This window comes from Emys orbicularis, chromosome 1, assembly GCF_028017835.1.
Source record: "Emys orbicularis isolate rEmyOrb1 chromosome 1, rEmyOrb1.hap1, whole genome shotgun sequence".
Classification (NCBI taxonomy): domain Eukaryota; kingdom Metazoa; phylum Chordata; order Testudines; family Emydidae; genus Emys; species Emys orbicularis.
Window position 1 is genome coordinate 95,617,099 of NC_088683.1, and position 27,928 is coordinate 95,645,026.

Below are 27,928 nucleotides of genomic sequence, written 5' to 3' on the forward strand. Positions count from 1 at the left end.
GACTTTGGGTTGTTGGACTTTGGGTGATTTTTTTGGGGTTGCTGGACTTAAGACCCTGAGGGGAAAAGGATACTGCCAAACTTACTTGGGGGTGGGCCTTTTGCTCATGGTTTGTGTTATGAATCCTGGTTGTGGTGTTTCCCCAACGTCATGCTGCATTGTTTCCCTCCTTTATTAAAAGGATTTTGCTACACTCAGACTCTGTGCTTGTGAGAGGGGAAGTATTGCTTCTTAGAGGCGCCCGGGAGGTGGTATGTAATTGTCCCAGGTCACTGGACGGGGGCTCGAGCCGGTTTTGCATTGTGTTATTGAAACGGAACCCCTAGATACTGAACCCAGCCCTTGTTGCTGCCAACTCAGACGGGCAGAAGGGTTACATTTTTATTTAGAGATCTGGGGCCACCTGCTGTGATTCTCTGAGGAGTGAGTGATGCTGTAACAATTGTTCAGAGGGGCTCACAGTTAAACTACATAACAATACACGCGCCCACCCACCCCTCTACTCAGGGGCTGAGCATGCTCGCACCAACACTCCTACCTTGGGGAAGGGAGACCTGGGGAAGTACAACCACATGCATGTCTCCCAAGAGGCAAACAGAGCTCCAAATTCCAGTCCACTAAGGCTGGTCTTAAACAGGCCGAACTGGCCAGGAGAGGTAGAGCAGCCTTGTGGCTAAGCACTGGACAGGGACTCAAGAGATCTGGGTCCAATGCCTAGTTCTGCCACAGATTCGCTTTGTGACCTTGGGAAAGTGATTTAGTGTCTGTATCAGAGTGGTAGCCGTGTTAGTCTGTATCCACAAAAACAACGAGGAGTCCGGTGGTACCTTAAAGACTAACAGATTTATTTGGAAAGATAAGCTTTCGTGGGTTAAAAAACCCCACTTCTTCAGATGCATGGAGTGAAAATTACAGATACAGGCATATATATACTTGCACATGAAGAGAAGGGAGTTGCCTTACAAGTGAAGAACCAGTGTTGACAAGGCCAATTCAGACAGGGTAGATGTAGTCCACTCCCAATAATTGATGAAGAGGTGTCAATACCAAGAGAGGGGAAATTGCTTTTGTAGTGAGCCAGCCACTCCCAGTCCCTATTCAAGCCCAAATTAATGGTGTTAAATTTGCAAATGAATTGTAGCTCTGCAGTTTCTCTTTGAAGTCTGTTTTTGAAGGGTTTTTTTGTTGAAGGATGGCTACTTTTAAATCTGTTATTGAATGTCCAGGGAGATTGAAGTGTTCTCCTACTGGCTTTTGTATGTTACCATTCCTGATGTCTGATTTGTGTCCATTTATTCTTTTACATAGAGACTGTCCAATTTGGCCAATGTACATGGCAGAGGGGCATTGCTGGCATATGATGGCATATATCACATTAGTAGATGTGCAGGTGAATGAGCCCCTGATGGTGTGGCTGATGTGGTTGGGTCCTCTGAAGGTGTCACTAGAGAAGATATGGGGACAGAGTAGGCAACGGGATTTGTTATAGGGATTAATTCTTGGGTTAGTGTTTCTGTGGCGTGGTGTGTAGCTGCTGGTATTTGCTTCAGGTTGGGGGGCTGTCTGTAAGTGCGGACTGGCCTGCCTCCCAAGGTCTGTGAGAGTGAGGGATCGTTTTCCAGGATAGGTTGTAGATCGTTGATGATGTGCTGGAGAGGTTCTAGCTGGGGGCTGTACGTGATGGCCAGTGGTGTTCTGTTATTTTCCTTGTTGAGCCTGTCCTGTAGTAGGTGACTTCTGGGTACCCATCTCGTTCTGTCAATCTGTTTCCTCGCTTCCCCAGGAGGGTATTGTAGTTTTACGAATGCTTGATAAAGATCTTGTAGGTGTTTGTCTCTGTCTGAGAGATTGGAGCAAATGCGGTTGTATCTTAGGGCTTGGCTGTAGACAATGGATCATGTGATGTGTCCTGGATGGAAGCTGGAGGCATGTAGGTAAGTATAGCGGTCAGGTTTCCAATATAGGGTGGTGTTTATGTGACCATCACTTATTTGCACTGTAGTGTCTAGGAAGTGGATCTCTTGTGTGGACTGGTCCAGGCTGAGGTTGATGGTGGGGTGGAAATTGTTGAAATCCAGGTGGAATTCTTCAAGGGCCTCCTTCCTGTGAGTCCATATGATGAAGATGTCATCAATGTAGCACAAGTAGAGGAGGGGTGCTAGGGGACGAGAGCTGAGGAAGCGTCGCTCTAAGTCAGTCATAAAAATGTTGGCATACTGTGGGGCCATGCGGGTACCCATAGCAGTGTCGCTGACTTGAAGGTATAAGTTGTCCCCAAATCTGAAATGGTTGTGGGTGAGAACAAAGTCACAAAGCTCAGCCACCAGGTGTGCCGTGGCCTCTTCAGGGATACTGTTCCTGACAGCTTGTAGTCCATCCTCATGTGGAATATTGGTGTAAAGAGCTTCTACATCCATGGTGGCCAGGATGGTGTTTTCAGGAAGATCACTGGGAGTGGCTGGCTCACTACAAAAGCAATTTCCCCTCTCTTGGTATTGACACCTCCTCATCAATTATTGGGAGTGGACCACATCCACCCTGACTGAATTGGCCTTCTCAACACTGGTTCTTCACTTGTAAGGCAACTCCCTTCTCTTCATGTGTCAGTATATATATGCCTGTATCTGTAACTTTCACTCCATGCATCTGAAGAAGTGGGTTTTTACCCACAAAAGCACATGCCCAAATAAATCTGTTAGTCTTTAAGGTGCCACCGGACTCCTCGTTGTTTTAGTGTCTGTCTCGCTCTCTCAGTTAGGGCCTCTAGATGCTACCATGATATAATGAAGCATGACTCACCGTGTTCAATCACCAATATATCAGCTAAGCCCGGGATGGCATCTGCCAGTTTGCCCAGGAGATTAAACATAGGCAGGCTCCCTCTCATGGTGGCTGCCTTAGATAACTGGGGAGGGAAGAAAACAAACCACCAATAAGGATGTGTCCCAAAATGGGAAACACCTACAAAATGGTGAACTCCCCTCATGGTGCAATGAATCCCTCAAAATGGGACCTTCTAAGCCAGTGGAACCCCCTTAACTGTTCATATGTTTGTCCAGACAATTGTCCCTAAACACATCCACCAAATCTCCCGGCAGTAATCTCCTCCTGGTTTCTGCCCTGCTGCTGCACCCCCAAAGCTGATGTGTAGGTGGATGGGGGAGCTGGCTAACCCTCTCCCCATCTCTGCTGTCTCCCAAGCTTCTGTGCTCTGGGGAAGTTTGACATTTTGTGATGAACCTGGCAATGAAGAGAGCACAAGTGAAGGGAGCAGGCCTGCCAAGCAGCTCCAGGTCTGAAAAGCTGCCCATATTATTGCTGCAGTAATGGACAGAAAAGAGAAATCACAGAGGATGCCATGTTGCCATGGTGGAGGGGATATGATGGTAAAAATTCCAGGGCAGATGTCAACCTTGCCAAAGTCACGAAGGCAGTGGCAGCATTTAGGACATTCCACAAGAGCCCATTCACAATATTGTGTAACTTTCCATATTTTCAAACTTGGGGGACCAAAGGGAGCAAGGAAATAATCTTTACTGACCTCTTTCTGGCTTTCATCCAACACACAGTGTACATACTGCTCCAACTTCAGCTCCGCCACAAGTCGCACCAGAACTGAGCAGAAGAAACAGGATCAGTAACAATAACACACACCAGAGTTTACTCAGAACACATCTTCCACAGAGCTTTACTGAGCAGGTGGAGTATTTGTTTAACGCATATGTGGGTGCTTATAAAGCAGGATATTCCCTTTGCTGTTATTTGATATCCCTCCTGACCCAGCTTGATCTTTCTGCAGTGAAGTCATAATAAACCCTGCATTAGTGACTGCCATCTGTTTACAAGGATATTAACTTCCAGTCACCAATTCAGTGTCAGGCTATCAAGTAAGGAAGAGATATCAGGCTGGAAAAGAATTAGTCCCTTGTTCAAAGAACAAATACACTCAATAAGTAGTGCATAGGGCAAGTTTCCCATACTTCCTTTCTGAGATTAGATCAGAACACAGTTGATGACCAGATATAATTTGAGGGGCCCTCATCTAGGACTAGGCTCTTCAATAGTACCTGAGGGCCTGTTACAGCCCAGGTTGTAATAGCCCAGTGGACAGGGGGCTGACTTATAGCTCAGGAGACCTGTGCTTGAGTCCCAGCTCTGCTGCTGGGTGAGTGCTACCAAACCACTTTTCTCCCTCAGTTTCCCCAAATGTAGGATGATGAAACTGACCTCTTTTGTAAAGTGCTTTGAGAGCTATTTACACCTGTTGTGATTATTCTGCGTATCAAGTCCTATTTCTACTGCTTGATGTTCCAATTGTACCTTGCCACCTCCTCAGCACCAATTAAGACCTCTTATTTTTTGCTCACAGTAACTGCAAGAAAACCTTATTCCATCTGCCCTAGTGACAAGGAGGAGGTGGAATAATGGAAATCAACAAGAAACTAGGTTCACTAGATGCCATTTGCACATCATTTTAGGCTTTACTAACAAAACAACCAGTGAGTTGCATGAAGCAAGACAACTGCTTTCCCAGTAAAAAAACATCTGCATAACCTCTTGTGCCCGTTGGTCACCTCTTGCCTGATATGAAGAACCAAAACAATTTCTGACATGTTTAGATCACAGGCTTTTCATGGGTATAAGGAACATTCAGACTGACTTAAGAGGTAAAAGTTTTCCAGCAGACAACCAAACAGACAAGAAAGCTATTATGAGGGTAATACAAAGGATGGAGTCAGGGTATATTGTTTGATATTATATGAAAGGTTGTTGTGGGTTTATCTTGCTCCCATTGTGTAGTTTGTTTAGGGCATATGCTTTTATGGAACATACCTTTTCTGTTTATATTGTTAGGGTATTCAGTGACACATTAACAGTGAAGGGTGGTTAATCCTTTGAATAAGTTACCAAGGAACATGGTGGATTCTCCATCTCTTCATGATTTCAGATCAAGACTCTGGGCCTTTCTGGAAGATGTGCTTTAGCCAAACACAAATTACAGGCTCAATGCAGAGGTACCAGGGTAAAATTTTAAGGCCTTCGTTATGCAGGAGCTCAGAATAGATGATCTAACAGTCCCTTCTGGCCTTAAAATCTATGAAAACCTTCAGGTATGAGGCACCAATAAGTTAAACTTTTTTACGGTTTGGGAGTCTGCACATCTCAGAGGATTAGTAATGTGACAAAGACACTTTACCTCTATGTCACCATGTCAAATCCAGCCCACATTCCTACTGACTGAAAATTGATACCCTCTCTGAAGACAGCTGGTTATTTTTCAGTTCAGCTCTTAACATTTTTGTGAGAAAGACACCAGTGGCAGCAGAAATGCCAAAGATTAAATGAGCTGTGGGTGTGCTTCCCCCAAAAACAATTCTTAGGAGACTATTCCCCTCTCACTGTGCATGCAAAGCACCCCGGCAAGGAGAGGGAACAGTTGCTCTCTTCAATTTGTGAAGTTGCTGAGACTCTCACTATCAGCATCCAACCAGATACAGTAGATTCCTCTTCCCAACCTGCCAGTGAGACTCAGAACCTCCCTCTCACCTTCAGTGGACAGATCCAGTGCACTGCTGTCTTCTGCTGTATGCAACATCCCTGAAAGATCAACTCACATATAAATCACAATTACGTAATATGTCCCCCATTTGAGATCATCAGTGTTGGGGCTTGATTTTGAAAGGAATCTGGGGACCTTTCAGGACTCTTGCATTTTCCTCATTTATTAGCCCTGCTTCATGTGAGACCAACCTGTCTTTCTGTCAAGAATGGGAGGACATTGCTCTTTGGGAGCAGGATACAAGGTGCTCCCTGTATCCAATTCACAAGAGGCTGAAGCATACAGTCTAACTTGTAATCTTTTAACTTGCTTGCTGTGTTTTTATTTTTAGGGGGTATAGTGATAGATAGATAGATATATATATATATTATTATTTTTTTGCTAAAATAATTGTTTCCACCCACCTAAGTACATACACAACCCCCATCACCAGCGCATCTGAGTGTCTGTGACTGGTATTATTAAATCCACCTCACAAAAGTCTGTTTCTAGAATACTCACAACACACTACCCAGAATCCCAGAAGTTACAGACTGTCTGTCAGATCAGTCTCTTATGTTCTACCCACTCCTGTCATGAACAGTTTTGTTCCTGTTCCCTTACAGCAGTGAACACTGCCAAACAGATTATTTAGCCTAAAATTAAACACTACCAGTATTAGAAATTCACATTCCTGTTGAGACTATTCCAGAGGTAAACTGAATCTATTGTTACAAAACTGTTTATCATAATCTTTTATTTTCACAACCAGAACATAAGATTTGGCCATCATCCCACCTTTTGCTGCACCAGATCAGACTACTAATCTTCCCACCTCCTTCCACATTAGATCAGAGCATTGGTCCACCACAATCCCTTCTTCTGCCAAACCAGGCCTGTTCCACCAACCAGGGCCGGCTCCAGGCACCAGGCAACCAAGCACATGCTTGGGGCGGCACCTGGTAAGGGGCGGCCAATCTTGGGGTGGCGGGGGGGGGGGGCAGCGCGGCGCAGCATTCTGCGGGGGGGGGCACTCCGGCGGTGCAGCGCTCGGCGGGGGGGCGGCACAGGGCGGGCGCTTGGGGGGGGGTTCCGGCGGGGCGGCGCTCGGCGGGGGGGCAGCGTGGCGCTCGGGGGGCGGGTTCCGGTGGCGCGGCGCTCGGCGGGGGGGGGGGGGGGGGCTCGGGGGGCGGCGCTTTTTTTTGCTGCTTGGGGCAGCAAAAAAGTTAGAGCCGGCCCTGCCACCAACATTTCTAGTTCAGTATTTTGCTTCTGATGGTTCAAAAGGACAAAAACCCTCCACATAAAACAGCTGATCAACTGAACAATACTGAGACACTGGGTCTGGAGAAAGCAGTTTTATTTCCTGCCTCATCCCATCCCCTCTACATCATAGGATCAATTACCTTTATTACTGAATATTGTAGAGTTAGATTCCTTTCACTTTCCAAGTTAAATTCAGGCTATTCATGCCCACCACCATGGCCCTTCACAATACCCCAGCCTGCATCTCTTCCCTCCTTCACTTTTAACCTCCCTTTCTTCTGCCTATGTTCCTCCCAAAACTGCCTCCTTTTTTATCCTTTTCCAATGTTGTACTCATTTAGATTAAATAAATGGGCTAAAGGTGTTAACATAACCCAGTCACTGTCCAACATTAAACAGTATTAAACCAGGTGTGGGGTTTGGTATACAGAGACATCACCTGCTTAGTACCATGGCAAACATACCATTACATTTTTAAAAAACTTTTAAATTAAAGATAAAGCAAAGAAAGGAAAACAGTTAAAGGATTTGAAAGGTAAAGTATTAAACAAGGTTTTTATTTTAAACAACTTTTGTTGTTGTTTGGGGAATTAGCTGGAGAGAGTTTTTAGAAGGAAAAAAAACCCCTTTGTTTGGCAGTTTTTTAAATGGTAATAACTGTCCTTTTAGGGACAAGAGAAGAAATTGGTTGAGAGAGGCTTGAGCTGTTGGTGTTGCTGTTGTTGTTAACATTTGATTTTGTTTTACTTTAGGTGGTGTTTGGGATATAGTTGGAACCAGTAGAGGTGGCAATGTCATTTGGGGCTCTTTTTTGGCCTGGTTTGGTCAGGACATTTTTTAGGATATGGACGATGAAAGACCGGGGTCCCTGTAGATCATCGGAGTGGCAGCCATGATGGTGAAGCTTCATTCAGTAGCCAATTTTTCTTCCAAAGTGTTTTAATTTAAGGACAACATAAGGAGTGTGTGACATTCTGTACCTCGTGGGAACACCCTACACCCCCATGTTCATCCTTATAATATGATTGTGTGGCATCTAATGCAAAGTTTGTCATGTTGGGTGTCTTCGGAAGGCTCATGATGCACTAAGCAATGTTGTTAGTGATGTTATAGTAATTATTGTTAATGTTATAGGTTGTAATTTCATGTATATAGTTATGAGGCTGAAAACGTGTCCTCATAGCTTAAAATAAGCCCAGACAAAAACTCTCCAAAAGCAGAGGGGCAGTTCACACCTCATCAGGGCATGTATGGGACAAACCCAGCCTCACAGGAACAAAGGACACCGGCCTAGGCAACAACAAAGGATCTGTTGGACTCTCGAGTGAGTCACCCCCCTTCCTTTGGTCAGTTTGGGACTGTGATGAGGTAATGCTCACCTGACTCTGAAGTGGGGGGGGGGGCAAAGCCAAGAGGGAAGAAAGAACATGATAAAAGGGAGAGACGTTTGCCATGCTCTTCCTCTCTCTTCCACCTATATCTACAGACACCACACCAAGCGACTGAACCGCTGATCAAAGGAGAGAGCCTGGCTGAAGAGCAACCAGCCAGCCTGTGGTGAGAAGCATCTACGTTTGTAAGGGCATTGAAAGTGTTAAAATCAGCTTAGAATGCATTTTGCTTTTATTTCATTTGACCAAATCTGATTTGTTGTGCTTTGATTTATAATCACTTAACATTTATCTTTGTAGTTAATAAATCTGTTTGTTTATTCTACCTGAAGCAGTGTATTTGGTCTGAAGCCTGTCAGAGACTCCCCTTGGGATAACAAGCCTGGTATATATCACTTTGTTAAACTGACATATAAGCTTGCAGCATCCAGCGGGCATAACTGGACACTGCAAGACGGAGGTTCCTAGGGTTGTGTCTGGGACCAGAGATATTGGCTAGTGTCCAGGAGTGGGGGTTGTCACAGCAAAGCAGGGTAAGGTTGGCTCCCAGAGTCAAGGATTGGAGTGACCTAGCAAATCATCGCCCTGAATAACACCAGGGAAACGTCACGAGTGGTAGGCAGAATAGCCTATCTCATCATTATTTTGTCCACCAATTAGGCCTAGATTTTGATACATTAATTTTGGTTTATTGGTTTTACATATTTTTTTTAAAACACCATCCTTGAGTTACATCAGTAACCTTTCTGTTTAGAATAATTCCGTTTTTCTGTCTCCCTTTCATACCTTTTCCCATTAACATTTGTTCTTGATCGGTTACTGTGACATTTTAGGAACTTTCACACACTTTTGACAATTGAGTTCTTAATGATGTACCTTTGTAGGGCCAATTATTACAACACCACATTGGTCGTTTTGCCTTCCCCATGCTGCTGCCCTTACCTCTGGACCTCCCTCCCATAGCTAGTGTACCAAAAAAAAACAAAATCAGATCATTCCAATCCCTCTTTAATACTTATTATTATTGATTATATGTATTACAGTGACACCCGGAAGCCACAGTTAGGACCCTATTGTGCCAGGCACTGTACAAACATACAGCAAAAGACAGTTTCTGCCCCAAAACCCTCTCTACAGTAAGCCTTCCAAAATATAGAGAAGTGGTATTTTTCATGCTATTGCCTGTTTTTAAAGCACGCATTGGCCCCCTAAGTTATTGGATCCATGTGTGTTTGGTGTTAGAACTGTATTATCTAGGTCTGAATTGTCTGTAAACTCCTCAGGGCAAGGGCTGCTTCCTTCACATTTGTACTGGGCCAAATGCAGACTGTGCTTGGTATAACCTCTGTGAAAAAAATTATTAAAATCTACAAAGCTGTGTTCCTAACAATGCACAGCATCATATGTACAAACAAAATGGGAAAACACCACTGAAATTATTCAATGTGTCAGGATAGAAAAACGAGAGGAAGGGATCTTGAGAGGTACTTTCCCCTAAAGAGCAAGAAAAATCTCAAGTGTAAAGGAGATCTGGGGAGTAACCAGGCAGAAACAGAGAATCCAATATATTCGTTCACTGAAACAACCAGCTTTGGGACCTCTATGCACCCCATTCCCCCCCCCCTTACTATTCCTTGCTCCATGGGCCAACATTCCATACTAACTCTTCCTGCAAGGGCTATGATGCAAACAAAAACTGATCACACATATGCTCTGGCCAGCAAAGATCATTGTTGGAAAGACACCTCCCCTAATCCCTTAGAATATGCTGCTCTACTGTGAAGCTGATTGGAAAGGAGCAGGTGAATGGCCCTAAAGCTTCAATGAGAATTTCTACAAATTCAGAGACGTGGGCTGCAAAGGTATCATGTAGATTAGTGTTTTGGATATTGTGCTATTAAACCATGCAATGTGTTCTTTCTACCCAGCCCCTCTTTGGTTTTGTACCACTTCATCCCAAAGCTGCAGTCCCACCTATTCTATACCTCTGACACTGCTGTGGCAGAACAGCAGTGCATTCTGGGAAGAGACATAACCCCTCAAAAGCTCTCTGTTTGTAACAAGACTTTAAAAAGGAGACAAAAAAGAAGAGGAGCACAATCCACACTGACATGCTGGTTCTGGCTCCAGCTGGATGAGAAAAATTCACATGCTCTAGAGTCTATATGAACTGGCACAGGTATAGTGTTTCTCCGGGAGTGCAGTATTCATGACACAGAGCTTTGAAAGTCAAGATGGGGCAGACAGAACCAGGGAACACTGAGGCAGAGGGATCCCAGAAAAGTAAAGATCAGCACTGCCTTCCCCCGTTAGCTGTATTAGTTAACATAAAGGGGGTGCTCTTACCAAAGAGGGTTCCTATGAAATGAACACACACCCTTTCGTCCTGTGCCAGCAGCTGAATGACTGGCAAGGCATGCCAGGCCAGGACATCACGGAAGCAAGACAGCACATGCTTCTTGCGCACCAGCTGAAGGTTAAAGATGGAATGAAAAGTATCACTGGTGATCTCCTTCATGACATGCAAAGGGGGGTGAAGAAGACACTAGGCCAAGGGGACAACAGCCCAGCGTGCCTAGGTGCCCGAGCGATCCGTGCTGGAACCCAGAAACACAGCAGGGCAGGGCACTAGCCCTATTCCCACACCAGAGACCAGGACTCAAGTCACAGAGACCATCCCATATTAAAGTGACCTGGGAGGAATGGGCCGGCAGGGGGCGGGGCCGGGCCACCAAGGCCCAGGGCGATACTGGCAGGGGGCGATACTGGACCGGGTTGGGGGTGGGGATCCGAGCCGGGCCAGGCAGGGGGCGGGGCTGGACCGGCTGGGGGCGGGGCGGAGAGCCGTGCCGGGCCAAGCAGGGGGCGGGGCTGGACCGGCTGGGGGACTCGTGTGGGGACGCGCAGGGGGCGGATGTGGAACCTGAGACCCCGCTCCGCCCCCAGCGGGCGGTCCCGACAGGCGGGGGCGGGGCGCGCTGGCGCGGGGAGGGCCCGGCCGGGCTCCGTACCGAGGCGCTGCCGTCCCCCAGCGTCTCGATGACGCAGGCCAGGCAGAGCGGCGGGGGCAGCAGCAGGAGCCAGCGCGGGTCGTGACGCGCGTGGAGCCGCTCACAGACCAGCAGCCCCGCCTCCGCGGCCGCTTCCATCGCGCGCCGCCCGGACCTCGCCGCGAGTAGGCGTCACGTGGTTGGGGGGGGAAAGAAAAGCACAGAATTGGCGCGGAAAGTCCTGCGCATGCGTAACTGGAGGGGCGGGGTTTATTTTTGGCGCATGGGGAGAAGCCGAGTGCGTACCGAGCACGTGCATCCCGGAGGTGAGGGCGGGGCCCAGGGGAGGGAGGCAGTTGATTCTTTTCTGGCGCTCTCTGTCCTTAAAGGGCCACACACATCACCCTCCGCACCTTTCTTCCCATCCCCAGCCTGAGCCCGCCCCCTAGGGGAGCCACTGCCGGCCGGACTGGGGCACTCGGGGCAGCAGGACATCACCACATGCAATGCGCCTGGTGCCTGCCTGGCGTCATGGGCAGCTGGGGTGGGGGTGGGGGGCAAGAGGGGAGAAGGGATCTGCTGAGGAACCTAGAAGGGGAGAAGCAGAGAGTTCCTGGAGCAGCGTCGCATGGGGGGGGGGGCAGCCTTAGAGCAGAACCCCCGCCCTCGTGGGGGAGTGAGACAGAGGTGAGGGAGGGAAAGCTGATATGGGTCCAGGGGGGTAACAAGGGGGAAATGAGAACCTTGGGCAGGGATCCAGGTGGAAGGATCAGAAACAGTGAGGGAGAGATGCGGAGGAGGGGGGACAGAGAAGATGAGAGAGCAGGGAAATGGGTGGGGAAAGACACGGGATAACAAATGGGGAAGGGGAAATAATGTGCAGAAAGGAAAGAGAAAACTGAGGGATGACAAAATAAGCGAGACCGAAGGAGAAAACCCAGAACCTTACATTTCATTGGTTGCAACCTATGTTTTGGGGTGACATAAAAGCCAAGCCAGCCTTTTCCTTCTTGTACTTAGAATGTGGAGGAGTAATCAGTCCTTGACCGAGGATACCACTGCACTTAAAACAAGCCCTCTAGGTGATGGTTATTTGGTGATCTATGTGAAATCACTTTTGGCTCACTCCCGTTCCTACTGAGGTCTGCAACACAAAAGCCACAATTACAACTGGTACTAATGTTCTTCCTAATACCAGCCCCTTGTTGGCAGCCTCAGAGAAGTCAAAGACTGAATTAGCTATGGGGACTCAGGGTATGTCTACACTACGAAATTAGGTCGAATTTATAGAAGCCGGTTTTATAGAAATCGTTTTTATACAGTCAATTGTGTGTGTCCCCACATAAAATGCTCTAAGTGCATGAAGTCAGCGGACCGCGTCCACAGTACCGAGGCTAGCGTCAACTTCCGGAGCGTTGCACTGTGGGTAGCTATCCCACAGTTCCCGCAGTCTCCGCCGCCCATTGGAATTCTGGGTTGAGATCCCAATGCCTGATGAGGCAAAAACAGTGTTGTGAGGGATTCTGCGTACATGTCATCAGCCCCCCCTGCCCCGTGAGAGCAACGGCAGACAATCGTTTCACACCTTTTTTCCTGGGTTACCTGTGCAGACGACATACCACGGCAAGCATGGAGCCCACTCAGCTCAGCTCACCATCACCATATGTCATCTGGGTGCCGGCAGACGTGGTACTGCATTGCTACACAGCAGCAGCTAATTGCCTTTTGGCAGTAGATGGTGCAGTATGACTGGTAGCCGTCATTGGCTATCTGGGTGCTGGCAGACGTGGGACTGCATTGCTATACAGCAGCAGCTCCTTGCCTTTTGGCAGTAGATGGTGTATTACGATTGGTATCCGTCGTCGTCGTACTCCTCAGTGAGTTCGGTCAGAGGCGCCTGGGCAGACATGTTTTGTCTCCTGGAGACTCAGTCCTGCCGGCAGTCCTATTGCACCATCTTGACGATGATAGCTAGCAATCGTAATGCAGCATCTTCTGCCAAGCACCCAGAAGATGCCGATGGCTATCAGTCATACTGCACCGTCTGCTGCCAGCCTAAGATGTAAAAGATAGATGGACCAGATTTGTTCTGTATTCATTTGCTTCCCCCTCCCTCCGTGAAATCAACGGCCTGCTAAACCCAGGGTTTTGAGTTCAATCTTTGGGGGGGGCCATTCTGTGTGACAGTTGTTTGTGTTTCTCCCTGATGCACAGCCACCTTTGTTGATTTTAATTCCCTGTAAGCCGTGTCGTCACTCGCCCCTCCCTCCCTCCGTCAGACAATAGTTTCACGATTTTTTTCAGCCCAGACGCCATAGCACTGGGATCATGGAGCCTACTCAGATCACCGCGGCAATTATGAGCACTATGAACACCACGCGCATTGTCCTGGAGTATATGCAGAGCCAGAACATGCTAAAGCAAAACCAGGCGAGGAGGCGATTGCAGTGCGGTGATGAGATTGATGAAGAAATTGACATGGATATAGACCTCTCACAAAGTACGGGCCCCAGCAATGTGCAAATCATGGTGTTACTGGGGGAGGTTCATGGCGTGGAACGCCAATTCTGGGCCCGGGAAACAAGCACAGACTGGTGGGACCGCATCGTGTTGCAGGTGTGGGACGATTCCCAGTGGCTGCGAAACTTTCACATGCGTAAGGGCACTTTCATGGAACTTTGTGACTTGCTTTCCCCTGCCCTGAAGCGCCAGAATACCAGGATGAGAGCAGCCCTCACAGTTGAGAAGCGAGTGGCGATAGCCCTGTGGAAGCTTGCAATGCCAGACAGCTACCGGTCAGTCGGGAATCAATTTGGAGTGGGCAAATCTACTGTGGGGGCTGCTGTGATCCAAGTAGCCAACGCAATCAAAGACCTGCTGGTATCAAGGGTAGTGACTCTGGGAAACGTGCAGGTCATAGTGGATGGCTTTGCTGTAATGGGATTCCCTAACTGTGGTGGGGCGATAGACGGAACCCATATCCCTATCTTGTCACCGGAGCACCAAGCCAGCGAGTACATAAACCGAAAAGGGTTCTTTTCAATGCTGCTGCAAGCCCTGGTGGATCACAAGGGACGTTTCACTAACATCAACGTGGGATGGCCGGGAAAGGTACATGATGCTTGCGTCTTCAGGAACTCTGGTCTGTTTCAAAAGCTGGAGGAAGGGACTTTCTTCCCGGACCAGAAAATAACCGTTGGGGATGTTGAAATGCCTATAGTTATCCTTGGGGACCCAGCCTACCCCTTAATGCCATGGCTCATGAAGCCATACACAGGCAGCCTGGACAGTAGTTAGGACCTGTTCAACTATAGGCTGAGCAAGTGCTGAATGGTGGTAGAATGTGCATTTGGACGTTTAAAAGCGCGCTGGTGCAGTTTACTGACTCAGATAGACCTCAGCGAAACCAATATCCCCATTGTTATTGCTGCTTGCTGTGCGCTCCACAATATCTGTGAGAGTAAGGAGGAGACATTTATGGAGGGGTGGGAGGTTGAGGCAAATCGCCTGGCCGCTGATTACGCGCAGCCAGACACCAGGGCGGTTAGAAGAGTACAGCAGGGCGCGGTGCGCATTAGAGAAGCTTTGAATACCAGTTTTGTGACTGGCCAGGCTACGGTGTGAAACTTCTGTTTGTTTCTCCTTGATGAACCCCGCCCCCCCCCCCCGGTTCACTCTACTTCCCTGTAAGCTAACCACCCTCCCCTCCCCCCTTCGAGCACCGCTTGCAGAGGCAATAAAGTCATTGTTACTTCACATTCATGGATTCTTTATTAATTCATCACACAAATAGGATAACTGCCAAGGTAGCCCGGGAGGGGTGGGGGAGGAGGGAAGCGCCGGGTGGGGTGGGGGAGGAGGGAAGGACAAGGACACACTGCACTTTAAAACTTTAACACTTATTGAAGGCCAGCCTTCTGATGCTTGGGCAATCCTCTGGGGTGGAGTGGCTGGGTGGCCGGAGGCCCCCCCACCGCGTTCTTGGGCGTCTGGGTGAGGAGGCTGCGGAACTTGGAGAGGAGGGCTGTTGGTTACACAGGGGCTGTAGCGGCGGTCTCTGCTCCTGCTGCCTTTCCTGCAGCTCAACCATATGCTGGAGCATATCAGTTTGATGCTCCAGCAGCCAGAGCATCGACTCTTGCCTTCTGTCAGCAAGCTGACGCCACCTATCCGATTCAGCCCGCCACCTCTCCTCTCGTTCATATTGTGCTTTTCTGCACTCTGACATTGTCTGCCTCCACGCATTCTGCTGTGCTTTGTCAGCGTGGGAGGACATCTGGAGCTCTGAGAACATATCATCCCGAGTCCGCCGTTTTCTCCTTCTAATCTTCACTAGCCTCTGCGAAGGAGAAACATTTGCAGCTGGTGGAGGAAAAGGGAGAGGTGGTTAAAAAGACATATTTTAGAGAACAATGGGTACACACTTTCACGTTAAATTTTGCTGTTCACATTACACAGCACATGTGCTTTCGTTACAAGGTCGCATTTTTCCTCTTATATTGAGGGCCTGCCGGTTTGGTGTGAGAGATCACTCATGCAGTGCCAGGCAACAGAATTCAGCTTGCAGGCACCCATGGTAAGCCACAGTTTTTTGGCTTTTTTAACCTTCATAACATGTAGGAATGGTTTCAAACAGCAGCGCCCTCATTTCCCATACCAAGCACCTGTTGGGTTGGCCATTTAAAATGGGTTTGCAATGTAAAAGGAGGGGCTGCGGTTTCCGGGTTAACATGCAGCACAAACCCAACTACCCCCCCCCACACACACCCAATTCTCTGGGATGATCACTTCACCCGTCCCCCCTACCGCGTAGCTAACAGCAGGGAACATTTCTGTTCAGCCGAGCAGGAACGGGCACCTCGGAATGTCCCCTTAATAAAATCACCCCATTTCAACCAGGTGACCGTGAATGATATCACTCTCCTGTGGATAACAAAGAGAGATAAGGAATGGATGTTGTCTGCATGCCAGCAAACACCGGGACCATATGCTGCCATGCTTTGTTATGCAATGATTCCAGACTACGTGCTACTGGCCTGGCGTGGTAAAGTGTCCTACCATGGTGGACGGGATAAGGCAGCCCTCCCCAGAAACCTTTTGCAAAGGCTTTGGGAGTACATGAAGGAGAGCTTTCTGGAGATGTCCCTGGAGGATTTCTGCTCCATCCCCATACACGTTAACAGACTTCCAGTAGCTGTACTGGCCACGATTGCCAGGGCAAATTAATCATTAATCATTAAACACGCTTGCTTTTAAACCATGTGTAATATTTACAAAGGTACACTCACCAGAGGTCCCTTGTGTGCCCTCAGGGTCTGGGAGCACGCCTTGGGTGAGTTCGGGGGTTACTGGTTCCAGGTCCAGGATGATAAACATCCTGGCTGTTTGGGAAACTGGTTTCTCTGCTTCCTTGCTGTGAGCTATCTTCATTGTCTTCATCATCATCATCTTCCTCGTCCCCCCAAACCCGCTTCCGTGTTGCGTGATTCTCCATAGATGGAGTAAAGCACAGGGTTGGGGTAGTGGTGGCTGCACCCCCTACCATGGCATGCAGCTCCGCATAGAAGCGGCATGTCTGCGGCTCTGCCCCGGACCTTCCGTTTGCCTCTCTGGCTTTGTGGTAGGCTTGCCTTAGCTCCTTAATTTTCACGCGGCACTGCTGTGCGTCCCTGTTATGGCCTCTGTCCTTCATGCCCTTTGAGACTTTTTCTAATGTTCTGGCATTTCCTTTACTGCTAAGGAGTTCAGCTAGCACTGATTCGTCTCCCCATATGGCGATCAGATCCCGTACCTCCCGTTCGGTCCATGCTGGAGCTCTTTTGCGATCCTGGGACTCCATCATGGTTACCTGTGCTGATGAGCTCTGCGTGGTCACCTGTGCTCTCCACGCTGGGCAAACAGGAAATAAAATTCAAAAGTTCGCGGGGCTTTTCCTGTCTACCTGGTCAGTGCATCTGAGTTGAGAGTGCTGTCCAGAGCGGTCACAATGAAGCACTCTGGGATAGCTCCCGGAGGCCAATACCGTCGAATTCCGTCCACACTACCCCAAATCCGACCCGCAAAGGCCGATTTCAGTGCTAATCCCCTCATCGGAGGTGGAGTAAAGAAATCGGTTTAAAGGGCCCTTTAAGTCGAATAAAAGGGCTTCGTCGTGTGGACGTGTCCAGGCTTAATTCGATTTAACGCTGCTAAATTCGACCTAAACTCGTAGTGTAGATCAGGCCTCAATCTCTTTTCTTACCCCTAGAGATGGGCCCTTCAAGTCAGAGTTTAAACTCATCAGCTGTGTGTATTTGAGATGCCTGAACTGCTGCTGTAGTGCAGTAACTGCATTGTAGAATACCAAAGGGCTGGTCTACACTAACCCTCCAATTCGAACTAAGATACGCAACTTCAGCTACGCGAATAACGTAGCTGAAGTCGACGTACCTTAGTTCGAACTTACCGCGGTCCAGACGCGGCAGGCAGGCTCCCCCGTAGACTCCGCGTACTCCTCTCGCCGAGCAGGAGTACCGGAGTCGACGGCGAGCACTTCTGGGTTCGATTTATTGCGTCCAGACAAGATGCGATAAATCGAACCCAGAAGTTCGATTGCTTGCCGCCGAACCAGCGGGTAAGTATAGACGTACCCTAAGAGATGGTAGTCACCAGAACTATAATTACAGCAGCTTTTCCCAGCATAGATTCACTTAGAATGTTGAACGTTTAGCACTGCCACCCAGTAGCATGCGCCTTTACCCTAACCTTACAGCAGCATTCAGGGGGCATAGAGATGTCTTTCATCCATTCTCTGATCTGCACAGAACTGCAGAACAGATCCTGTGTTCATAGTCCCGTGTTTCGCATCAGTAAGGGTGTCTTGGGAATTCATAATCCAATGCTAAGTGTGTATGTGTTTTGTTTAGAGTAGGGAAGGGAACAAGGATGAATGACATTAGCAGGCACAATATCTGCTTATGTCTCTCCAAGTCCAGAAAATTATCATGATTTTTTTTTGCATTTGGAACTAGGAAGGTTTTAAAAATGAGTAAAACATTTGCATCCCTTTCTGAATAGGGAAGATGGAACAAAGACTAAAAAAGAATGAAATATGGAAAGACAAAAGAGAACAAAGGTGGAGTTACAGCAAAAGGAATATAATTGTATGCCCCAATATCCTGGAAATATAACACGTTATCTCTCTGAATTTTTTACATGTGGAAATCCAGGGCAATATAGATGAAAGTCAGGAACTAAGGATCAAGATAGGCAATCAGCTGATACAGAATTTAGAGCCTGGTTTTCCAAAGTGCCATAGCTCTTAGAGCCTTCAACTAGAATTATGATTATCAGCTGTTCTGAAAAGCAAGTCCTTAGAGTCTAAAGCAACAGAAATTAAAATTGTAATGACGTACTTTTCAGACACATCTTGTTCATTCTCCATACCCTGGCTAGTAGGGAATTGTATCCTTCAGTATACTGTCAACAAAGCGTCCACCTCTTTCTTTGGGAGAGGATTCAGTCGTCTGAAAGATCGCACTGTTAGAAAAATATGTTGCTGCCCAGCTAAAATCTCACCCTGTTACTCCAAACTACCCTGAATAATTTATGTGCCTTGTATAGTGTGAGTAGGTTTGTCTTTCTATTCAGAATGCATTTGAAATCAGAATTCAGCTCTGCCTCTATCTAACCTCCAGCATAACAATCTCTATATGGAAACCCCAGGCTGAGCAGGATATTGAAGAATGTTTCCGCCAAAATCCCTTTTCTCTGCAAGCAAAGCTGGTCTCTGGTTCCTGAATTGTTGCTTCTGTAATGGGACCTGATCACGCGCAGGGGGCGCAATGCACAACACAATCCACGTATATCCAGATTAGACCTGGCCGGTTTTTAAAAAGAGCAGCGCTGGCCCTTTAAGATGAGAGTCTCTCCTGGCTCCCCGCCCGGCCGGGCTCAGCTAAACCTCATTTCCGGGCGCGACGCACTTAGAGCGTTTTAGGTTTTTTCCCTCCGTGAAGCTTTCGGGCCGAGAGGATCGCTCCGCTCCGCACAGGGAAGGGCTCGGTTCGCCTACAGCGCAGCCATGGTGAGTGGCGCCCAGGCTGGGGTGGCCCATGTGGGCTGATGGCCGAGCACGTGGGGGGCGGCGGGCGGAACGCTGGGACACTCCGCGTTCTGCAAGCAGCGTGCGCAAGGAAGGGGATCGCCGGGCTGGCTACCGGGAGCCCTGCCTGGGCCGGGGCACGTGGAGCACAGGCGCCGCCACGTGGGAGGGGGGAAGAGGCCGCTGGGGCGCCCGTATATCTGAACACCCGTCCGTGATTCCTACTGCCGCGCACAGGGCAGCTGAGTGGTCACAGCAACTGCGGTCATGTCCTGTGGCTTTTGTGTGGGCAACTGCTCGCCCTCCTCTGAGCGCTGTGTCCCGATTCCCGTTCATTCACTTCGCTGCCTACGTGCTCATCCGCTGGGTGGGGTGGGACCTTGCGAAGACCAGCAGGATGATAGCTACCTCCCCACCTCTCGGTGTGGGGGAGTTCAGGGCTGGGTGGGAGCACATGGAGGTTATGCTTTCCCCGTCCTCTGCCTTGTGATAAGGGATGAGAACAGTATAGGATGTTGCTGCTTATTTCACAGCATGAGTGTCCGTTTATTGAATGTTAATTGACCAAAATAAAAAGGGGTAAGGTACAGCAAAAATTCTTGTAGCAATAACAATATTTAGTTCTTATACTGCTTTTTGTCTGTAGATTTCAAACCACTTTGCAGAGGGAAACTGAAATCTAGAGGTTTCAGAGTAGTAGCCCTGTTAGTATCAGCAAAAAGAACGATGAGTACTTGTGGCACCTTAGAGACTAACAAATTTATAGAGGTGACATGACTTGCCAAAGCTCACCCAGCCATCCAGTGGCATGTGACCCAGGGCTCACAAGTCCACTCTGTGTTCTAGCCACTAGATCATAGAATATCAGGGTTTGAAGGGACCTCAGGAGGTCATCTAGTCCAACCCCCTGCTCAAAGCAGGACCAATTCCCAACTAAATCATCCCAGCCAGGGCTTTGTCAAGCCTGATCTTAAAAACCTCTAAGGAAGGAGATTCCACCACTTCCCTAGGTAACCCATTCCAGTGCTTCACCACCCTTCTAGTGAAAAAGTTTTTCCTAATATCCAACCTAAATCTCCCCCACTGCAACTTGAGACCATTATTCCTTGTTCTGTCATCTGGTACCACTGAGAACAGTCTAGATCCATCCTCTTTGAAACCCCCTTTCAGGTAGTTGAAAATGGCTATCAAATCCCCCCTCATTCTTCTCTTCTGCAGACTAAACAATCCCAGTTCCTTCAGCCTCTCCTCATAAGTCATGTGCTCCAGCCCCCTAATCATTTTTGTTGCCCTCTGCTGGACTCTTTCTAATTTTTCCACATTCTTCTCGTAGTGGGGTCCAAAACTGGACACAGTACTCCAGATGAAGCCTCACCAATGTCGAATAGAGGGGAATGATCACGTCCCTTGATCTGCTGGCAATGCCCCTACTTATACAGCCCAAAATGCCGTTAGCCTTCTTGGCAACAAGGGCATACTTTTGATTCATATCCAGCTTCTCGTCCACTGTAACCCCTAGCTCCTTTTCTGCAGAACTGCTGCCTAACCATTCGGTCCCTACTCTGTAACAGTGCATGGGATTCTTCCGTCCTAAGTGCAGGATTCTGCACTTGTCCTTGTTGAACCTCATCAGCTTTCTTTTAGCCCAGTCCTCTAATTTGTCTAGGTCCCTCTGTATCCTATCGCTGCCCTCCAGAGTATCTACCACTCCTCCCAGTTTAGTGTCATCTGCAAACTTGCTGAGAGTGCAGTCCACGCCATCCTCCAGAACATTAATGAAGATATTGAACAAAACTGGCCCCAGGACTGACCCTTGGGGCACTCTGCTTGATACCGTCTGCCAACTACACATGGAGCCATTGATCACTACCCGTTGAGCCCGATGATCTAGCCAGGTTTCTATCCACCTTGTAGTACATTCATCAAGCCCATACTACTTTAACTTGCCGGCAAGAATACTGTGGAAGACCGTATCAAAAGCTTTGCTAAAGTCAAGGAATAACACATTCACTGCTTTCCCCTCATCCACAGACCCAGTTATCTCCTCATAGAAGGCTATTAGGTTAGTCAGGCATGACTTGCCCTTGGTGAATCCATGCTGACTGTTCCTGATCACTTTCCTCTCCTCTAAGTGCTTCAGAATTGATTCCTTGAGGACCTGCTCCATGATTTTTCCAGGAATTGAGGTGAGGCTGACTGGCCTGTAGTTCCCCAGATCCTCCTCCTTCCCTTTTTTTAAAGATGGGGGCACCACTTTAGCCTTTTTCCAGTCATCTGGGACCTCCCCCAATCGCCATGAGTTTTCAAAGATCATGGCCAATGGCTCTGCAATCACATCCGCCAACTCCTTTAGCACCCGCGAATGCAGCGCATCCAGCCCCATGGATTTGTGCTCATCCAGCTTTTCTAAATAGTCCCGAACCGCTTCTTTTTCCACAGAGGGCTGGTCACCTCCTCCCCATGCTGTGCTGCCCAGTGCAGCAGTCTGGGAGCTAACCTTGTTTGTGAAGACAGGGGCAAAAAAAGCATTGAGTACATTAGCTTTTTCCACATCCTCTGTCACTAGGTTGCCTCCCTCATTCAGTAAGGGGCCCACACTTTCCTTGACTTTCCTCTTGTTGCTAACATACCTGAAGAAATCCTTGTTACTCTTAACATCTCTTGCTAACTGCAACTCCAAGTGTGGTTTGACTTCCTGATTTCACTCCTGCATGCCTGAGCAATATTTTTATACTCCTCCCTGGTCATTTGTCCAATCTTCCACTTCTTGTAAGCTTCTTTTTTGCGTTTAAGCTCAGCAAGGATTTCACTGTTAAGCCAAGCTGGTCGCCTGCCATATTTACTCTTCTTTCTACGCATCAGGATGGTTTGTTCCTGCAACCTCAATAAGGATTCTTTAAAATACAGCCACCTCTCCTGGACTCCTTTGCCCCTCATGTTATTCTCCCAGGGGATCCTGCCCATCAGTTCCCTGAGGGAGTCAAAGTCTGCTTTTCCAAAGTCCAGGGTCCGTATACTGCTGCTCTCCTTTCTTCCTTGTGTCAGGATCCTGAACTTGACCATCTCATGGCCACTGCCTCCCAGGTTCCCATCCACTTTTGCTTCCCCTACTAATCCTTCCTAGTTTGTGAGCAGCAGGTCAAGAAGAGCTCTGCCCCTAGTTGGTTCCTCCAGCACTTGCACCAGGAAATTGTCCCCTACACTTTCCAAAAACTTCCTGGGTTGTCTGTGCACTGCTGTATTGCTCTCCCAGCAGGATCGCACTGTCTCCTTTTAGGAGGTATCCTGTTGTGCCTTTCTAAGGCATAAGAACATCTCAAACTGGAGAAGCAGAGCTGTCTCTGTCTAGACAAACCTGTGCCCTCTCCTTTCAGTTCCACAATCACCTGTCTGAATATTTACTATGTGTCTGGCTACCTATATAGTAGAGCTGACCCTGAGCAGAAGCATATCCCTGTTACAGAAGGGCCTCAAAAATTCTGTCACTTGTTTGTGCAGCTCTAGAACAGTTTAACTGTTAACATAAGGTTTCAGAAAAGCCTTCATTAAAACAGAAAAGAATTCTAACTCTTCCCCTATTGATGCTGTTTGTTTGTTTTCACTTATCATGGACACAAACTAGCCTGATTGATTTTTACTTCCTGCTTGTTAGGCGCTAGCACAAAACTGTTCCAACACTTGGGGGGGAGGGGAGGGGGGGAGGGGAGGGGGAGAAGGAGAAGTGTTAAGTAGAAGATTTCCTTTTGAATTGTTCTCAGAAAATTCCATTCTTAATTCTTAAAACACGCCTTTTCAAAAATAAACCTGGTGCCTGACTCTCTTTACAGGATTATTCTTATAAGTTCAGATCTAAAAATGTGCAATTGCTGTCCCTATGTTGGCAGATAAACATTTTATATTAACATAGCACCTGAAATTGCAAAGGGCTCATTGTTGAACAATGTCTGGGCTGGAATTGGCATGGTATATGTGAAACAAAAGCATGTGGAGGGGAACTTTGGTTTAGGACTGAGAACAAACCTGTGTGTGTGTGTAACTTTGGGATGCCATGCAATCTTTAGTGTCCATGCAGAGCAGACGGGACCTCAGTGTTTCCTGTCTCATCTGCGGATAGATTTTGTGTAGGTGTTTTAGAAGAGTCAGGGACTGAGTTGATCCTGGCAGGATGTGAAGCTGTGGTTCTAGGGAGTTTGGCTGTGTTAAACTCAGTACCTGCCTGTGAATGTTCCAAGTGAAGCTTTTCTCTGCTTGTAATTCTTGCCTTTTTCTAGACTGAGGCAGAAGTGAACCCCAAAGCTTACCCACTGGCTGATGCACAACTCACCAAAACTCTGCTGGACCTTGTACAGCAGTCCTGCAACTACAAACAGCTACGCAAGGGTGCCAATGAAGGTGAGGTCTGTTTGTTATAAAACATGCTGTGTTTGCCGAAAGTAAAGAAAGGGTTTAATAGATTCTGATGCCCGAAGGGATCACTGTGATGATCTAAGTCTGACCTCTGAGGCGAGAGAACTTCCCCCAGATAATTCCTAGAGCAGGGGTCGGCAACCTTTCAGAAGTGGTGTGCCGAGTCTTCATTTATTCACTCTAATTTAAGGTTTCGCGTGCCGGTAATACATTTTTTAATGTTTTTTAGAAGGTCTCTCTCTATAAGTCTATATATTATATAACTAAACTAGTGTTGTATTGTAAAATAAACAAGGTTTTCAAAATGTTTAAGCAGCTTCATTTAAAATGAAATTAAAATGTTGATCTTACGCCACCGGCCCGCTCAGCCCGCTGCTGGTCTGGGGTTCTGTTCACCTAGGCCGGCAGCGGGCTGAGCAAGGCCTGCGGCCAGGACCCCAGCTGGCAAGGGTCCAGCAGCCAGAACCCCAGACCAGCAGCGGGCTGTGTGGGGCCAGCGGCCAGGACCCCAGACCGGCAGTGGACTGAGTGGCTCAGCTCACTGCCGCTCAGGGGTTCCATCCGCCGGCTCCTGCCAACTGGGATCCTGGCTGCCGGATCCTCTCAGCCCGCTGCCAGTCTGGGGTCCCGGCCCTCCCCGCATACAGTGGGTACCTACCTTCTCCCTGGTTCTGGCCATTCTCTTCCTCTCTCTGCACTGAGCTGAGGGTGGCAGTGCACTGAGCACAGGGCTGGGGGTGAAGGGTCGGGCCAGGAGCTAAAATGAGGGAGGGGGCTCAGGGTTGGGGCAGGAGGTTCGGGTGTGGGGCACTTACCTGGGCAGCTCCCATTTGATGTGAGGGGTGCAGATGGGAATGTGGGGGGGGGGGTGCAGGAGCTCCCGTTTGGTGCTCCGGGTGGGGGTGGGGATGTGGCGAGTGCATGGGATGTGGGGGGGCTGGGGATGTGGGGCGGTGCAGGTGTCAGGGCAGAGGGGGGGCTGGGGATGTGTGGGGGTGCCAGAGTCAGGGCTAGGGTTGTGGGTGTGGGATGAAGGAGTCAAGCAGAGGGCTGGGTGTGTATGAGGGAGGTACAGGGCTCAGGGCAGGGGTCTGGGGTGTGTGCGGGGCTCAGGGCAGAGGGCAGGGTGTGTGTGTGTGGGGGGGGGCAGGGCTCAGGAGAGAGGGCTGGGTGACTGCCCCCCTAAGAACTCCCAACCCCCCAGCTCCTTGTCCCCTGACCACCCCCTCCAGAGACTGCCCCCCCAGGACCCTCCTTGCTCCCTGTCCCCTGACTGCCCTGACCCTTATCCATGCCCCATCCAACCCCCCCTGCTCCCTGACTTCCTCCTCCAGAGACGACCCCCCCCCATATCCAACCCACCCTGTCCCCTGACTGCCCCCATGCCCACTCCTTATCCAACCCCCCCGGCCCCAGACCCCTTACCACGAGGCTCCACACAGAGCCTGATAAGCTGCCCCGCGGGAGCACGCAGCCCCTACCTCCAGAGCGCTGGTGAGGGGAGAAGGCGCGGGAGGGGCCGGCAGCTTGCTGCGCTCCGACCCAGGAGCGCGGACCCCGCGGCTTACCGTGCCGGGAGAGTGGGGTTATTTGCCCACCCCATGCGCACGGCTATGCTTCTGCTCCCTGCCCCCACAGGGGGAGCGGAGGGCAGAGGAGAGCGGGCCAGGCTGGGCAGGATTTTTAATGGCACGCTGGAGTCCCGACAGGCTCCAGTGTGCCATTAAAAATCAGCTTGTGTGCCGTCTTTGCACGCGTGCCATAGGTTGCTGACCCCTGTCCTAGAGCATATAGTTTACCACACTAGACGTTACAGATGATGGTTGTCTTCCCCGTCTCCAGCTGTGGAATTAGGATGTTTGGTAATTCACCCTTCCAAATCCACGTTGTTTATTTTATACAGTTTCTAGTTTGTGCAAATGTTTGGGGTTTCTTTTCTTTTCCCTTACAGAATATTCTAGCAGGAACAAAACTAACCTCTTCAGCAAAACTGTGCAGCTCTCACCTGCCTCTCTGTTAACTGCACAAAATAGGGTTGTTGGTATAACTGTTCCTGTGTGGTATTGTGTGTGTTTTGGGGACGGGTAGCAGGGGAGAGTGTTTTAGAAGATGGCTGGCTGGTGGTGAGACTAATTTGTCAGGATTACATCCTTAATACTTGTCTGTAGTGCCCGTTGCTGTGCTGCATAAGAACTGATAGTGTTTAGGGCAGTGGTCCCCAAACTGGGGGGTGTGGAGGAATGGGTGGGGGGGCCCAGTCCAGCCCTGGCTCCCCTCCTGGGCATTGGCTGCAGCCCTGCTCCTTTCCACAGCTCAGCCACCTGCCCCCACTCTGTCCTTGGCCTAGCTGTGACTTCGCTGCTAGCCCAGGGGGCTGCAGACATATTCCATTACTGGTAAGGCAGTGCGTGAGGGGGAAAGTTTGGGCACTACTGGCTTTGGGCAAGGATACAGACAAACCAGACTCCTATGTCCTAATTATAAAAAATAGAACGAAAAAAGTTGTTGGATCAGTTTTATCTATACAATCGCATATATCACCTTCCTTCACTCCCTCCCTGTCAAACAATACAGGTTTGATTCATAGAATATGTTCCCAACAGCCTTGTCCAATCTGTATGGTATTTTTATGATACCAAATCCACCACTTTCCTCAGGAGACTTTTCACAAGCTCTTTGGGGCAGGATTATCTCTGTTCTGGTTGTACAACACCCAGCTCAGTGGGGTCCTGGTCCTTGACTAGGGTTCCTAGTAGCATTACTATGGCATCTACCTATAATGGATTCACTAAATAGATTTCTGTGTTTCCTAACGTTCTCTTGTGTTAATATGCTCCACACCAAGACCTCCACCTAATCCTCTTCCCTCTCTCTCTCCAGCCACTAAAACACTGAACAGAGGAATAGCAGAATTCATTGTGATGGCTGCAGATGCTGAGCCCCTGGAGATCATCCTGCACCTCCCTCTCTTGTGCGAGGACAAGAATGTGCCCTATGTCTTTGTGCGCTCCAAGCAGGCCCTGGGCCGGGCATGTGGTGTCTCCCGGCCTGTCATTGCCTGTTCAATTACCATCAAGGAAGGGTCACAACTGAAGCCTCAGATTCAATCGGTCCAGCAAGCTATAGAGAGACTGTTGGTCTAAATCTGCCTAAAACCCAATAGCTGAAATCCATAATTTAAAAAAAAATAAATCAAGAGTTGGGGAGGGAATTAATGATAGTTAGACTAGACAATACAATAGTTTGATACCAAACCCTTGTTTCAAAATGCCAGGTGTTTGTTTTACAGTGGCTTGCTCCTATTATATATTTCAACTCTCCACTGTGGGTCAGTCTAGATTTTCTCCCTCCCTCCCTCCCTTGCCAGCCTTTCAGAAGACATTCTTGCAGTACTAGTTCTCAAAACTCTGTTGCTCAACAGAGTGAGAGTAGCTCCTCCTGTGTGATAGGCAAAATAACATATTGCCCCACTTTAGGGCATGATTAACCTATACTCTTTTTTTTTTTTTCTCCCCCAATAATGGATTAGCTTCCTTTGTTTTGCAGCAAATTCTTCTATGATAAGTTTGATCTGTAACAGACATGAATAATTTAATGTATGTGTTCTAGACGGTTTGATCCAATGAGGAAAATTAAGGTGGATCTGCAGTGTAATGGTGTATATTCAGCAATTGCTGCTTTAAGGGAGAGGCAAGTAATAGAGGAGGGGGGGGAAATAAAGACAGTGGCAGCTATGTAGTGTAGGATACAGGCCAAGTCCAGTTTCACCATATCTGCTGACTTGGTCAAGAGGCCACTGTATGAGAGGTGTAGAGGGAGGAGAAATCCTACTACAGTGCTATGGGTGATAGTTCTAACCTTGCTTGGTGTTTTTTTTTTGTTTTTTTTAAACTGGTATTTTTTTAAATAAATCCATATATTCCCAGATTTGTCAATTCATGTACATGACTTCTCTCAGCCTGTCTTGGATAGGAATGTGCTGCTAACCACCTTTTACGATTAAAAATGAATTAGAGACACCCCTGCCCCCCAGGGCTAATGCTGTGCATTCTAATGCAGCATATTAGAGCTGCCCCCTATCATTTTGTTTAGTAGTGGTGCGTCTGTCTGCAGCATTGCTGTGATCTACAAAAAGCTGGTTCCAAGGGTGTTTAACACCCCCCCCCCCCAAAAAAAAAACCCCACCAAAGCAAAACTGCACACACCAGGGAAGTAAATAAGCTTGCTACTTCCTGGTAGGAAGAAGCTTATC

The 27,928-nt window shown here is 48.5% G+C and overlaps 2 protein-coding genes across 2 annotated transcripts in view; one reads left to right on the forward strand and one right to left on the reverse strand.

Annotated features, from left to right (window-relative positions):
• MEI1 (meiotic double-stranded break formation protein 1) overlaps nucleotides 1-11,345 on the reverse strand; it is a 53,685-nt gene extending 42,340 nt beyond the window's left edge. The window contains exons 1-5 of the mRNA XM_065405142.1: nucleotides 11,208-11,345; nucleotides 10,543-10,666; nucleotides 5,548-5,598; nucleotides 3,542-3,615; nucleotides 2,800-2,905 (exon numbers count right to left, since the gene is read on the reverse strand). Coding sequence (XP_065261214.1) covers nucleotides 2,800-2,905; nucleotides 3,542-3,615; nucleotides 5,548-5,598; nucleotides 10,543-10,666; nucleotides 11,208-11,345 — 493 coding nt within the window. The remainder of the gene's footprint in view (nucleotides 1-2,799; nucleotides 2,906-3,541; nucleotides 3,616-5,547; nucleotides 5,599-10,542; nucleotides 10,667-11,207) is intronic.
• A 7,787-nt stretch (nucleotides 11,346-19,132) lies between these two features.
• On the forward strand, nucleotides 19,133-27,601 carry SNU13 (small nuclear ribonucleoprotein 13). The gene is made up of 3 exons (XM_065403641.1): nucleotides 19,133-19,251; nucleotides 23,541-23,661; nucleotides 26,557-27,601. The coding sequence occupies exons 1-3, from the start codon at nucleotides 19,249-19,251 to the stop codon at nucleotides 26,817-26,819; spliced, it is 387 nt and encodes a 128-aa protein (XP_065259713.1). The 5' UTR covers nucleotides 19,133-19,248; the 3' UTR covers nucleotides 26,820-27,601.
• Nucleotides 27,602-27,928: the final 327 nt, after the last annotated feature.